This window comes from Corvus moneduloides, chromosome 3 (genome assembly GCF_009650955.1).
Source record: "Corvus moneduloides isolate bCorMon1 chromosome 3, bCorMon1.pri, whole genome shotgun sequence".
In the NCBI taxonomy this organism is placed as follows: domain Eukaryota; kingdom Metazoa; phylum Chordata; class Aves; order Passeriformes; family Corvidae; genus Corvus; species Corvus moneduloides.
This window is the reverse complement of record NC_045478.1, coordinates 73440668-73455879: the sequence shown is the minus strand read 5'-3', so window position 1 is coordinate 73455879 and position 15212 is coordinate 73440668. Positions and strand designations below refer to the sequence as shown.

The window sequence follows — 15212 nt, the reverse complement described above, 5'->3', positions numbered from 1 at the left end:
CAACACCGCACTCACTGATGTTCTGCTTTGCTCTCCATTCTCTTCCTAATGACTACTAGCATTTTATTTCCTTCTTTGACTGCTATTTAGCATTAAGTTGATGCTTCCATGACTATATCTGTAATGACTGATTGGTGTTTCTCCTTGTTAGAAAGTAACTCACTGTGTAGCAAGGACCAACTTGGAAACCATCATGTAATATATGAATTAATGGAAGAAAAGAGATCCCAATATTTATTTACTTGAATTTTACCTGCTTTTCTTTAGCCAGTCAGACTATGTTTTAAGATACCTCTGCCATTCCTCACAGTTAAGCCATAGCCCTATTTCCATAATAGCTTGCCATTGCACTATCCCCTTTTTCAGGTCATTTATAAATATACTGAACAGTTCAGAATTCAGACCAAACCCCTGTAAGTCTTCTCTCCCTCCTTTCATCACTAAACCAAATAATTTATTGCTATCCTCAGTTTTTGGCTTTCCACTGATTTTTTTTATCAAAGGAAAGATGTTCTTTCTTGGGTCTTGACTGCCTGGTTTTCACAAAAGCCTCTGGTTTATGAAACCAGATTCTGTCACTAGGTATGGGATGTCCAAGTGCAGCACATCATTCAGGTCACCCTCATCAACAATGAGCCAAATCCTTCAGAGAACTCCAAAACAATGGTTATGCGAGAGTAATTTTCACAAAACCCATGCTGAAACTTCCCAAGTATATCTACTGTATCTATATCATATTTATCCACCAGTTCACAAAGTCTATTCTAAAGTAATTTCTACTATATTATATAGAACAGAGACTTACAGGGTTGCAGTACTTTAGATTTCATATCAAGTCTTCTCTAAACACTGGCCTTGTGTTTACCATCCTCTAATCCTAGGCACCAAGACAATTTTAAATTAAAAGTTGCACATCACCTGGAGTAACACAGCTATTTCCCCCTAGAATTCCTGTAGCACTCCTGGGCAAACAACATCTCTTCCAAGCAGTTTTTTATCAAGGCAGTAGGTGCTCTCCAGGCATATTGAAAGACTCTTCCTGTTCCATATTTTGAAGCAGTATAACAGTCAGATACAATTAAACATTTCAAATCAGCAATTCAATAAACTTAATTAATCAAATTCACCTCTGTATGTTATTTTTATTGTCTGGGTTTTGACATCACCAGCATAAATTACCTGACTGATTAGTGATGCCAGAAACCCCACTGACACATTGGGTATAGGCAAAATTTATGGAGAACTCAATGTTTTATTTAATCAAGTAAATGTAAGAGTAATGAGGTCCACTGAGCTACAGAAATGCACAAACTCACACTTGCATTATTTCATTAAAAATAAACAGAATCTAAATGTGCTGCTTATAGCAAACACCTAGAAATTGGCGTTCTTCTACAAAAGAGAATCCCTGAACCTAACAAGTGAGCACAGGAAAATAAAAAGCAAGTGTTAGGTAACAGTTACCCATATTTGCATATTTAAGATTCTCAGATGATCTCATAATATTATTTTGGCCTTTTATATAACAGCAGCAAAACAAAAAATGCAGACATTGCTTTGAAGACTTTCCTTGCTAGCTTCTCTCCACCCACAAATACACAGAAATGAGCACAGGCATTTTGACTGCTGGCGTGCATGGGCAGAAAAATTTCTAGGACAGATGCTAGATCCAAGTCATTTTGCTCCATTACAATATAAGCCTGACTGAAAAATGAAATCCAAATATCTCCATTACCTAAACTACCATGTTTTATTGATTTGCCATTATGAAAGACAGGGTTTTTTTCCTTTTCTGCTAGTCAAACAGCCATAATATATAATGCTCTTACTTGAAGTTCCATGTTTGTTATTCTGAAACATTTATTGTCAGTCTTAAGTTAATACTGAGTGCTTTCAGAAAACTTGTTCAAACATCATCAGAATAGTAGCTGTTTTGTAAGGCATAAAAATCATATTAGATATGTAATAACAAGTACTGTCAGAGTGATAGAAGTGAATAAATCATAGAAATTCTTAACTTTTTTTTTCCTGGAATTTCCTCGTTACTTCTGCTAAAATATTTTTTATTCAGATTTCTGAACTTCTTCATGTATATGAATTTGCTTCCTTACATTTGATATTCGAAAAACATATATATTAATCAGATACTATTGTTTTATTAGGGGGAGTTTTTCAAAAGAGGTAGTCGAGCATGAAATTGATATTTATGAGTACTTTATTCCAGTCTTTTTTTTCTGAAAATCCAAACCTCAATCCAAATTTTGGGGGATTTTTTTTGAGGAAAAAAATGCTTTTACAATTCCAGGAATAGCATTCTATGTTTTAACCATGAAATTCAAAATGTACCTGGCATCCCAAAAAAAGCATTAATTTAAAAGAGTACTCTCTAACACCTATTATCTCCTGCAGAACAATGAGGACATAGAGGTAGGTCTTCTCCTGCCAGTAGACTTCCTCCAAGACATTCTATAAAATTCTTGACACCACAAAAGGCTGCAGGTAAAATAAAGAAATCTGTAGATGTAGGGCATATATACCAAGCAGACTGTTCATGCCATGGGATATTCAAAACTAAGATTTATGGGTTGTGGAAAAGTGTGCCAGGTGTGTCTAACAGAGGACACCAGCACCCACGGTTTGCCAGATACAGGAAAGAAAGTTATGCCAGAGCTTGTGTCACAGAGTTGGCAGTCTAGAAGTCCCAGGAGCCTCAGCTTGCAATCAGGCATGCTTGGGAAGTCTAGTAAGGATTTTGGCACCCTACTGCAGAACTGTGACTCAGAACCTCAGGAACCCTTGGCTGCTAACTGGATAATGTCACTGAGCAACTGTAGCACACGGAGAATGCTAAAATTTAGAAACATTACATTTCAGTGTTTCTAGGAAAGAGAAAAGAATCTCTGACTAGAAATTGATTAAAAAGAGTATAAATATATAATATAAATATAATTGAAATACCAAAGCCCACCCAAAATAATGAAAAACACAGTCCTTCTTATGCATGAAAACCCCTGCAATCTGAACTCACCAATATATTCAGGAATAAGAAACTTTCCTTTTCACACAGGCACAAAAATTAATCATTCCACTCTCAGAAGCTTACAACCCTGCTTAGTTGCAGACTGGGCCCAGGAGATCTGTAACCTAAACCCCCTGAACTGCTCTTCTTGAGTAGTAGAAATATGCTGGAAGTGATAAAGCTCAGATCTAGGTTTTCGGTACCATTCTAGGCAATTTGGACTATGAATAGTGGAAGGAGGGAGCAGTAAAAAAGAAGCCAGTAACAATACTTACAAAACAAAACTTTTAGAAAACACATACTAGGCTTCATATTTTAAAGACAGATTTCAAATATTTCTAACATTATCCTTTTAGATGTCTCCTCTACGCATTCATTACTGGTTTGAAAGTCCTTTCCATCACCTCCCTTCATTTGATTTTCAGGCAGAAACTCAGAATCCCAATTAGGTTTACCTTATACTTGCATTAAGATTTAATTTTTGAAATGATCTTGTCCTATGCTTTCTAATATTTCATTATATCAGATACCATTACATTCACATATCAGAAGACAGAAGCAGGAGAAGCCACTGTCTTTCCATTTTCCTAGAAAAGGCCACCACAAGATCCAAAACAGTTACAATCAACTGAAGCAATTGTGCATTAAGATGAGAGTATGGTAAGGGAAAATGACACATACTAAATATACTTTTTAAATATCACCTCTAAGTTGCTTTCTAACTCTCCTAAAATAAGCCATGCTGGTTTTGTAGTGAAGACAGAGCTCTGAAACACTTTTGGTAGCCTTGTTTGAACTCTTTTTCATTCTCCAGTTCCATTTCTTTCTTGAAAAATGCATTATCCTGCAGAACTAATGGCAAGTACATACTGGTTTTTTACTGCCTAGGTCACGGTGACAGAGGAACAACCATTTTATATCCTAATTACCTCAGCATGATTTAAAACAGCACAAAGTAGTGGAAGCATTTTTACACATCTAAGAGAAACTTCTCATGAAGGAAGATTAATAGCTGGAAGAAGTTAATGTGTAGAAGTTAAGAAAAATTGCATTCACTCTCCACCAAAACACTGTCACAACAGAAGGCTTTTTGCCTTCCTCATATTCTTCAAATATGATATATCTGAAAGACAGGTGAATCTTTTACAGAAAAAAAAAACCAACCTCAAAACAGACAGTTAAAAACCACCACAAATTACGGCTTCCCAGACCATACATTAATAGCCACCAACAGCTCTTTGAAACATTCACCTTGCAGAGAGCCATCCTGGATGACTAAGCTACACGAGGGAGCAAAAGGAGGACACAGCTATTACTCAGTGTAAGGAGCGAGAAAATAAAGATTTACACTTAAGAAAAATACACCAATTGCTCAGTGAAAGTGTTTGTAACTACAAAACTGTCTAAGCCTACATAAAGTTTTATATTCATCAGTTCCTAGTATTTAAGTCTGATGGAAAATTTTGAACTCTAGCTAACTGCTACTCAAGCAACTACAGAATATACAGAGATTCCATTAAATCAATTACAAAATAACTGACAGTAAACTTCAGAACCACAGAACGGCTCAGATTAGAGGAGGCTTCAAGGAATCCTCCAGGCCAAACTTTCCTAGGAAAGGGAACCTTAAAATGAGATTATTCATCACCCTGTCCAGTCACATCTTGAAAACCTCTAGTCATAGGGACTCCACCATGTTCCTGGGGAGGCCATTCCAGTGAATGTTTGTTCTTACTTAAAAAGTTTATTTCTTATATAAGGATGAAACTTGTCTTTAAAAAGACAATTTGCAGTTACAATTGCCCAAAGATAGCTTGAAGTGGAGTAATAAAAAAGAAATAGCAAAAAATGCAAAGACAACAGAAAATCACTCACAGAATCTTCCTGTTCAGTAGCAGCACTCATCAGAAAAAGTTACAGAAATGCATTGAATAAAGAACCCTTTGCAATTGTTAATTTAAAAATTTCCTAATTTCATTTAGAGTTATTCAGTTTTCTATTGTTTTTCAAAGAATAATTTTTCCTTAACAGATATGCTTAAAATTTCAACATTCTACAAAAGGAAAACCATCTTTTATTCCAGAAAGATTCTTATTAAGTATGGTTTTAAAAGGCTTCACTTCTGGATGGTATTCATACTTTAGCAATTCCAAGTACTGTCATTAAGAACCTAAGGAACTTGAACTGAAAAACATTTCTTTGGAAGAATAAAATATCACTACTAACATAAATATAATAATGTTTCATAAAATATGAAAATAAATTACATTCAGATACAAAATGCAACTTCATATTATTTTTTAGCTGGAAATTTGTAGGAGCAAAACTGTTAGGATGCCAAGAATCTGACCTTCAATGCCCCCAGTGAATCCATGGCTGTGGAGATCACATGGTATGTACCATACCCAAGGGCTAGATATCTAGTGTGAAGTGCTTCTTGCTGGCATTTCCTAACAGGGTGATTAGCTTTCCTGTGAACTCTTCTACATTAGTGCACCAGTTTAGATGACAAATCTATTTCCAAGGCAAGCTTTCCACTTAGCTGTGGAGACCTCGCATTATGAAGCAGTCTTCTCACAGGACATCAGCTGAATTCTTTCCACACCAAGGTAAACACAGAAGTATGCTCCTAATTATCCACTGCACCATGGGACCAGACAAGAGGCTGGCTGAAATAATGGCCCTAAAGTGTGTGTGATGGGGACAACACCAATTATTCTGTTGCACAGGTCTCCTCTCATTACCCCCTACTACCCTGTGTGGGGACCTTGTCACTCAAAGCTTTGTACCATACCTGACTGAGAGAAGCATTTTGTCTCATCAAACCAAGTTTCAGCTGCAGTCCACAGCCACTCCTACAAGGACACCGCCAGGGGGTTCTCCCAAGGGACCAATGCTGCTTACCCCACAAAAGAAACCTTCCTGCCCAAGTCCTTCTCCAGACAGTATCCATCTAAACCTATTTTAGGTAACCACCTAAAAGTAATGACGAGGACAAAATTAATGCACAGAAGAACTGCAAGGATTTACTCACACTCAAACAGTGATTTGATAGTCAAGAATTATTGTCACAGAAAAAAAATAAAAAGTGGTACTATAAATAAATAAATGCTGTCAGAAGGCTAGGTGACAGTCAAGACAGCACTCCAATACAGCCTGTTTCAAGAAAATAGCAAGATATGTTCAGCTTTTACTGGCAGTTTAAGAATCTTGAGGCCTTACAGTCACAACTGTAAGAATATCAGTGTTGAGACTAAACTTAATAGTTATAAAAAAGTGGTATCATTACCACCTGAAATGTTAGTGAAATAAGACTGCATCACAAAAAAGTGTCAACTCTCCTCCCATGATAATTCTGCTATTTAGCTTTATAAAACCAACACAACATGTATAAACAAAGTGGTACAATTCTTGAGCATAGGCAATCTCAAGGGATAACTATGACCCAGCAAATTTCATTTAAAAGAAGTTATCAAAAGGCAGGATTTGACTTTATCCAGTCATTCAAAAAATTCTTTTGTCACATGCAAAAAGAGTAAGATTGTGGTTTGAGGTGCTAAAGATGGTTTTCCTTTCAGGTCATGCATGTGAGTTAATAAGATATTCTTCTCCTCTACCTCCTTTATGATTTTCTTCCACAATGTATGTGGCATTACAGAGAAAGAATGAGCTACAGGTCTTCAGAATCTGAGAGAGACTATTTTCTGTTTCTGATATTTTATGGCATAAGGTGTATTTTGAACATTAAAAAAAAAAAAGTATTGTTTTATCTTCCAGTCACCAGAAAGTTCCCCAAAGCCCAGGATGCCACTCTGAAAATGACACCATGTCATCTGATACAACAATAACAAGTTAGAAACACAGTAAATGCTGCACAGTAAGAGCAGGCAGGCTGCCCATTATCTTCAGTTTTCAGAGTATAACTGAGTTCCCCTCAGCAGCATTTTAGATTTCACTTCATAAGCAAAAGAGACTCATGTATCTTGAAACCCTTAAAAAAAACAAGCTCGTCAAGCAGTTCTCATATCTTGCTTTACAATCTCACAAAGAACAACCCTGCCCTGAAGTTGTTCCGCTTCCTTGAGGAGTTTCACCTATAAAACAAATTCCATTTGAGATTTAGTCTCCATTTTGTTTCATATTATGGAAAATCTCCAAAGATATTAAACATTTCTCAGATATAAGGGCAAAAGAATTCTATTCTTGATGTATTTCACCAGTTTCTATAAAGGCTCAATGATTAGCTGTACAGCTAAGTATCATTAACTTAGCCTAACAATCGTAAGTTAATGACTCCTGACGGAAATGTCCCTGACAAGGAGCCACCAGAAGCAAAAGGTGTTCCCTTGGCATCCTCCATCTTGCCAAACATTTATTTTTAATATTTTTATTTCACTTAATAAAAAAATTGATTGAACAGCTGAAAAAGCCATTTAGATATGTCGGAATTCTTTTTCTGAGACACAGCCCACATAACAAAGGAGGTGGCATGATGTGATTAAGCACTATGCCAGCAAGAGACAGGATGGATGATGAGGACTTGTGGTGAGGGTCAGTGTCAGCTCAGCCTAAACAAGTCAGTAAGCAATTCTGTGGATCTGCCAGCTGCTCTGATACTTTGTGGTTAGGAAAATGCTTTCACACTACGATGCTTAATGAGTATTCAAGACATACTTTTACTGCCATAAATACACACCTTTAATACAGGATTTAAACATATAATAATAATGACCCTTTTGCTAAAAAAGCTGCCTTTAATCTCAAGGTACCTTCTCTGAAGAAGGAAAATTAATGCACAAATCTTGACAAGATCAAATTCCTTATGAAAAATATACAGACAGGGTAAACTGCTACCACACAGTTAGTATCATCTCCCAGATACAAACCCAGGCAACTTTCATATCTCACACATCTCTGTCCAACCAGTCAGTGACTGAAGGAAATGGGCTATACAAATTTTCTTTGCCAGCTACAAGCTACCTGTTACAAAGGTTCAGAAGGAAACTAGAAAATACAAACACTTTAAAACTTTTTTTGGGTAGCAATATTAAACTAGAGACCATTTTGCCAAACTGTCCCTCAATTAAAGCATGAGATATGAAGAAATGCTGGGGGTAATATGAGTACTAATATCAGAAAAAGCCTCAATTGCGTAAGATTCAGAGATCTGTGCATAAAATATCCCCTCCACTGAAAAGCAAACTGGTGTAAATTGCATTTCTAAAGTTGACAGAGCATGGCTTAGAGCCTTTAGAATGCTACTACTCTCAAACTAAACTTTGCTGCCTCACATTTGGTTCAAAGTTTAGCCAATGTCACAGTTCATCTTATTTAGGCTGTCTTTGTCACAACCAGACACAGGACAGTGTTTTTCCCTGTGAAATGGCACAGAAAGCAGTGAGGTAGGACACAGAGAACCTGCACAGGGCCTTCCAGGTATAATCCTACCACAAACATCCTTAGACATAATGTTAGGGTTCATATCTTACCTGAGTTTCACTGACCTCACAGACATTTTCTCTATATTGCAGATTGATTTTCCAACCTCTGTCTTGCCAAAGCTTGGACAAGTTTTATTCATCTACATTTCATTTCTTGAAATTATCTGTAGAGATTATTTCAACCATTGGTGCAGTTCCACAAATCTTTAAGTGAAGCAGGGTATTGTGTCATTGTTCTAAAGGAGGGAAGGTAGCCTTGCAGGTCCTGTTAGGTTTTGTCAACTCCTTTGACAACAGACTATACAGCTGTCGACAACAGCAATGTGCTTTTAAAAAGTTTACACCCTCTGATAGGATATAAAAAACTCAATTCTACATTTGGTTTTTATTTTGTTAGATACAATCTACTCTTCAACCTCTGAGCTAAAATTCAATTGGAAAATGGGATTTTCATCACCCACTCCTTTCCAAAATCAAGACCAACTTAAAATCCTTCTGTCTACAGTCTTATCACACTATTTAGTTTAATACTTATTGTTGCACAGGTCTGTAAAGAAAAAAGAACAATTTTTTCAGCTGTCAAAGGAAAAAAAGTCTATCCTTCCCATCATCAGCCTTGAGCTATTTCAACAGCCCATTAACAGTTTGAGGACTATCATCACGAAAGACTTATCTTTCTTCAGTTCTTTAAAAACACCTCTAGAAAAAAGAGACAGCACTTGCTTCACTCCTCTGCAAGGCTCCCCTCTACACTGCAGTGCTCGAGTGACTTTGTTCACCCCTTCTTTTGCCTTTTTTTTTCCCCAGTGTTTCTGTATTTCTGATATCATGTAACTAAAGCCTGAGGCAAGTGGTTTATTTTATTCTGCAAACAGACTCTGTGAAGGACTTGTTCAGGAAGCTACAGATTCTCTAAGCTTTGAAATACATCTCTCATATGAAAAACACTTCATTCTGATGACAGGCTTATTCTCTGGCTCCTCATGTCAGAGGAGGAGCAATATTATTGAGCAATAAGAGCCTCAAACAAGTTCCTGCCTCAAACAAGTTCAGCTACAAACAGCAGGACAAAACTGGGTTTAGGCTGGACCTGGAAAAAGCAGTGAGGGTAAAAAGACTGCAAAGCTTTTGGCCCTCTCTTATGAGGGAATACACTTATGTGGGATTTGCTGACATCTAAATGGATTTCATCAGGCAATGCAGGCATCTGCCTGTAAGCCAATCCTTCTGAGCTCTCTTTTTAGCCCAACACTCTTCTCTAGGGTGTGATTTCCCTCTGCTAAAGAGAACATCTACATTTGGCTGGAAAAAAGCAAATCCCACAAAGTATCTGTTTATCCGCATTGACCGTAAAGAGAATCTGAAGGCACTAAATCAACTGCACAAATATAGTAAACTAAGAAGAGTCCCAGCCGTGGCCTGCAGCATTCTAGCAACTCCAGCATCATTCCACCCACTGAGTGCGGTCCAGCAGCTGGGTTGACTGAGCATATATAGTGGTTGGATCCCTAAGAAATTTTTTTACATCATGTGTACTCTACAACACATCCACCTGCATGTCTGTCTAGGTTTTCTCAGGCAAAAATCCAGTAATCCTAAATTTATAACTCTGGAACATATAATGTTCTCAAAAGAACATCTTGTTTCAATCAGGGTTTCACACAACCTTCATTTGGCTAAGGAGATGGGACACTAGATATGAAGGTAGAAACAAGGAGAATCAGGTCATTTTCATTCACACTAAAAGATCCCAGCTCCTATTCAAGTCTACTTAAAAATCCAAACTCTTACATATGCAATGAAATTAAACAGAAAACCCATCAGTTGCTGGAAGAGCCAGACCAAGACTTTTTCTGTCCCATGAAGAAAGAGACAAGATTTCAAACATATTTTCAGTCGTGAAATGAAAGGAAAAAGACTTCACATTTCTGTTATGCAGAAACATAAAGGCAGTCTGGAAAAAGTCTAAAATATTTTGGGTTTACCTACATCATTGTTAAGGTTCAAAGCCATATTAAATCACTGCAAACTAGTCTGGATTATTCAACAATTTTGAACCATTTGAGTGAGCTGAAATGAAACAATATTTCTTGTCATAACTTATGTTTGATGAATAAAAGTTGAGCTAGACTTAGGTCTTTATTTGTGAGACTGAGATGGCTGTGTAAGGATGGAGGAAGCAAATCATGCTCCAAAGTGGTAAGGAAACACTGAACAAATGCATATTTACCAATTAATATGAAATCAAAAACAAATATTCACAAGAGACAGTGGCTGCATAAAAGAACACTAGAACATTGATAGACATTATCTTCGAGGCATTTTTTTCCTCACTGCACCCTAATCATATCTAAAAAAAGGGATGTGATACACTCCCTATTGAATTAAATGGGTTTTCTTCTGTGTTTCCAAGTACTCCTCACATAAAGTGTAACTCGTATTTCCCAAAACACCCAAAGATTTGCAAGGCTGACACCAAGATGGGTACTTTAGATTGGTAAGAGTTTGCATGCACTGCATCAAATGTATGAAAACAGAGGATTTATGGAGGGGAGATGAGAAAACAGATCTGAGTGATGTGCAGTATTTTGCAAAAAATATAATCAGGGAAAACCAAACAGAATGAGAACTTCATTCAAAACAAAGAAAATGTATTTTAGGTCTCTTGAAATTTGGAAGTGACCCTGTCTCCCATCATCAGAACTGCTTTTACTTGGTTTGGAAGTACAAACGGGGCAGACCAAAGAGTCTGAGAAAGATACATTTCAAGGAGTGGTCTTTTAACCTTTCAGATCTTTTTCTGAAAAACACATATGTCATCCATATTAAGGTACAGAACTGCTTTGATTTTAGCAATAAATATGTTACATCATCTTCATAAGCAGAAAGCAAAAACTGATGAACTTTTGTTATGATTTAAGTGCCACTGGACACCTGAGGAAGGTGCCAAGTGTTAATTTCACCCCTCTAATTTCTCTCTGAACTGACAAGTCATGAAGAACCTTATAAAGACAAATTGGAAGAAAATTATCAGATTAAAAATGTAGGAAATAATTTAAAGCTTTAAAATAAGGAGAGCGGCAAAAAGAGAGACAAAAAGAAAGAAGCAGAGAATGGAATTAGAGCTGAAGGAGCAATAGAAGCAGCTGGGTGAAGGGGTGGGAAAAGAAGAATTGATGCTTGAGAGTGAAGTCATGAAAGTATGGGGGAAGGTGTGGGAAAGAAGTGAGCAAGAGCCTGAAGGGAGGAGCAAAATAAGGGAGAAAGGAGACAGCATACATTTTAAACTATTTAAACATTTGAAGAAGCTTCACATTTTTACCATCTGGCAGCATATGCCGTTTATTATGAAGTGCTGGAATGTGTTTTGTGGTGCAGGGAGAACTGTTTCATGAGCTCATCAGAACTGGATAACTGGCCTGTAGTTATCTTCTGAAAAGTGGGAGAGGGCCCAGTGATGAGTCAGATGATCATATCTAATCCCATCACCAGTAAAAATTAAATATGGTTTCAAACCAAAGTCAAATATTCATGCTGATGCAAATGTCTCTGCTCAGCAAATTCTCCTACCTCTAAATAATGCATCACACAAGCATTTTGGCCAAATAATGTTTTCCAGGAAGAGTGCTGTTAGTCATCGTAGTGTTGCATGGAGTGCACTAAGCCTGAAATAAAATATCTGATTCTCTCTCTATTTCAGGGAGAATTTCATGCAATCATTCTTCTACTTTTAAGTTCTCAACATTGCTAAAGATAAAATTCAAAACAGAAAAAAAAAAAAAAAAACTATTCTTACAACTCAATTTTAGCTGTCTTTTTACAGCCAGACACACCTGGCAGTAATACTTGGGAGTAGAATCTGTCTCAATTAAACCTGAGCATACTTCACAGGTCTTCAAGGCCATTTTCCTTTATCAAACTTGAATTCATATTTTTATTTATTCTAACTCACCAGCACCTATGTATACTCACAAATTTCAGTGAGTCCAAAGTCCTACTGGAAAGCATATCAGGCTTTGTGTTCAGGGTGCTTGGAGCCATGCCATGGAACAAACCACTCTGATGAACAGACTCACTTGTGTCAAAGATTCCTCTTTGCTTACAGGCATTAATCTGTTGAAGATATACCATATTATATAATCAAGGGCATAAGAACAGTCTGACACAGGTAAAGTTATGCTGAAATTGTGTTCAGACTCACAGTTATCTGTCATGCTGTAAGCAGCCTTCATTTATCTGACTTAAGGGAAGAGTTATAAATGTTACAGAAGGCATGGCATAAGAGAGGTAGAATTCACCCTGTGCAGATAGACTTCCAAGGGTGTACCTGTAGGTAGGGAGAGAGCAGCTGAAAAAACTGGTATTAAAACTAGACAGGAAAAAAAAAGACAGTTTGTTACCTAACAAAACATGTTAAAAGAACTACGCATACTTTCCTGAAGGATGTATTCCAAATGTTTTATAAAAGAGCATAGGAATAACTAGTAAAGTACCAGAATCAAATAACAAACCATACTAAAGCCTGGGGTATTTTTAATTCTGCAGCTGTAGAGTTTACCACACTATCTGTCTGAAAAATCAAGATTCTGTAGCACAAAAAAAAATATAATTCTAGTGTAGCTTTTGGTAGGAAATAAAACCTAAAATCATAAACTGCAATTAAGCTGTTGAAGTCATGTTCACCTGTATTTCCATAAAGACTGACATAAGAGCTCAGAAATATGAATTCTTCAGTTTCACTTCAGCATCACCATTAACTGTCTCATGGTTAACCAAATATGCTCTTCAGGCAAACCAATCTCTCTTCTACATCTTCCTAGAACAAGAATGAGAATGTGAAGAATAAGTCTCAGTTATTTCTAACTCTGAGATATTATGATTTGCCTTTGAAAACTTTATCAGCAGGAAGGACATGACATCCCACTACTCATTTTCATATTCAAAACTTTTAATACAGAACTCAATCTCACATTTTAATCTGAAATCAATGAAAAACTCTAGCTGCAGACCTTTCTGTCTTGCAGGGAATGCATAAGACTTAGTTCTCAGTATTCAACACAGCATGTTTTCACAATGTATATTTTTTCAGATATGTATCATTTTATAAAAGCTTTTTGTTTCCCAACTGCAACTCAAAATTTTTGCAACAACTATAAAAAACATGCCATAATCCCTGACAAACTGGTGCCAGCAGCCACTTAGCAGCCTTGGCCAAATTCAGAAGCGCCTCACATACCACTGCAATCTTAGTATGACTGTAGAACAAATATAAATTTGACTCTAAATTGTGTTGGAGGTGGTGTTAAAAATGATTGGAGAACTGAGGCAAATTTGGCAAGAACTGGACGTTTGTACTCATTGCAAATCACTTTGAATTCAATCTTCAAACAAACAAAAACCTAACTGTGAGTTACAGTTTAAAGTGATCTGACCATCATTTTCCATGGTTCTCAAGGTAGATGAACACAATGTTTGCTCAAATGTCTCAAGGATGTCAAAAACGAAAATAGTTCCTAAAAGGAATTTTTAAAAATTCCAGAAAGTAGAACATATGCTTTAAATTCAGCTCTACATTAACAGGAACATTCATACCTCTCTGTTTACTTGGCTCTTGGTATAGAGGATAAATCTAAAGCAAAAAATCTCAGTCACTGGATCTCATGCCAAGAAGAAGAACTGTGGGAAGACAGAGATGCTGGTTTGTGTTCTCCTAGGCATTCTAGGGATTCAGGGACAAATTTTGCATACTTTATGCACCCAAGTTACTTTATGCATGCAAAACTGAAGGAGAGTTCTGCTGGAAAAAAAAAATTAATTAAAGAACAAAAGATTTACTCAAGCAGAGTTCCTAATGCCTTCAAAAGTATAAAATCTAGAGGTCTCTTCAAATATATTTTCACAATCCATTTCTTTAGAAAAGATTTTGTTAACAGTTGCTGTAAGTAGACAATCTGAACATATCAGAAAATCTAGAATGAAGTTTCAAATGGACTAGATATAATATAAAGTTCACATTATGGGTCATGAAATCTTAGAGCCAGTTTAATCCCTGAACCAGTTCTACTGCTTTTTATGGCAATCCACAGTTACTTAGATTCTAAAGCATCTTCAAACTAGCCTGACCCTCTAAGGGACTCCAGGCTTTGACTTCTTGAACACAAACCTGAGCTCACAGGATTTTACGACAAAATTAATTTACTGTATTATCAAATTAGGGACAAACAACTTTCATATCTTCAACAAGAGATGGCACTTTGCCTTCCCTGGAGAAACAGCAATTAACTTCAGGCCTACACCATCCACTTAGATATTATACAGAAACGTTGTTTCTTAGAGATGACAAAGTTTGATCACAGAAGGGTGCAAAGCGAAATACAGAATTTTGGAATGGAGTGATGGTGAGACTCAGATTAGCAGGAATTTCAAAGATTTGGATACCACAGGGGAACCAAGTAAGTTTAAATATTAGCAGAATGTGTTGATAACCAAATATAACAATCTGACTTCAGATGTCAGCATGATGAAAGTCTAGGAACAGTACTAGGAGCCTGAAGCAGGTCCAGATGTCCTGAAAAGTTTCACCTCATTAACAACAACATTGAAAGCCATGGTGAATCCCAACTGATTTACATCCTTGTTTTTAAGGCATTATTTCATTTATATCTGTAATTTAATGCATTCTGCCACATAAATGAAAATAAAATTGCCTGTCTGCAAAGAAGAGATGGGGAAGAAGAGGAAGCAAGCAAAAA

At 36.6% G+C, this 15212-nt stretch overlaps 1 protein-coding gene across 11 annotated transcripts in view; it reads right to left on the bottom strand.

Moving 5' to 3' along the window:
• Nucleotides 1–15212, bottom strand: part of RGS7 (regulator of G protein signaling 7) — a 246431-nt gene that overhangs the window by 190719 nt on the left and 40500 nt on the right. Inside the window, exon 1 of one of the 11 annotated variants that reach the window (XM_032102206.1) lies at nucleotides 12433–12530. The exons of the other annotated variants lie outside the window; for them this stretch is intronic. Coding sequence (XP_031958097.1) covers nucleotides 12433–12501 — 69 coding nt within the window. The 5' untranslated portion in view covers nucleotides 12502–12530. Of the gene's footprint in view, nucleotides 1–12432; nucleotides 12531–15212 lie in introns of those variants that run through there. 11 annotated transcript variants of the gene reach the window in all.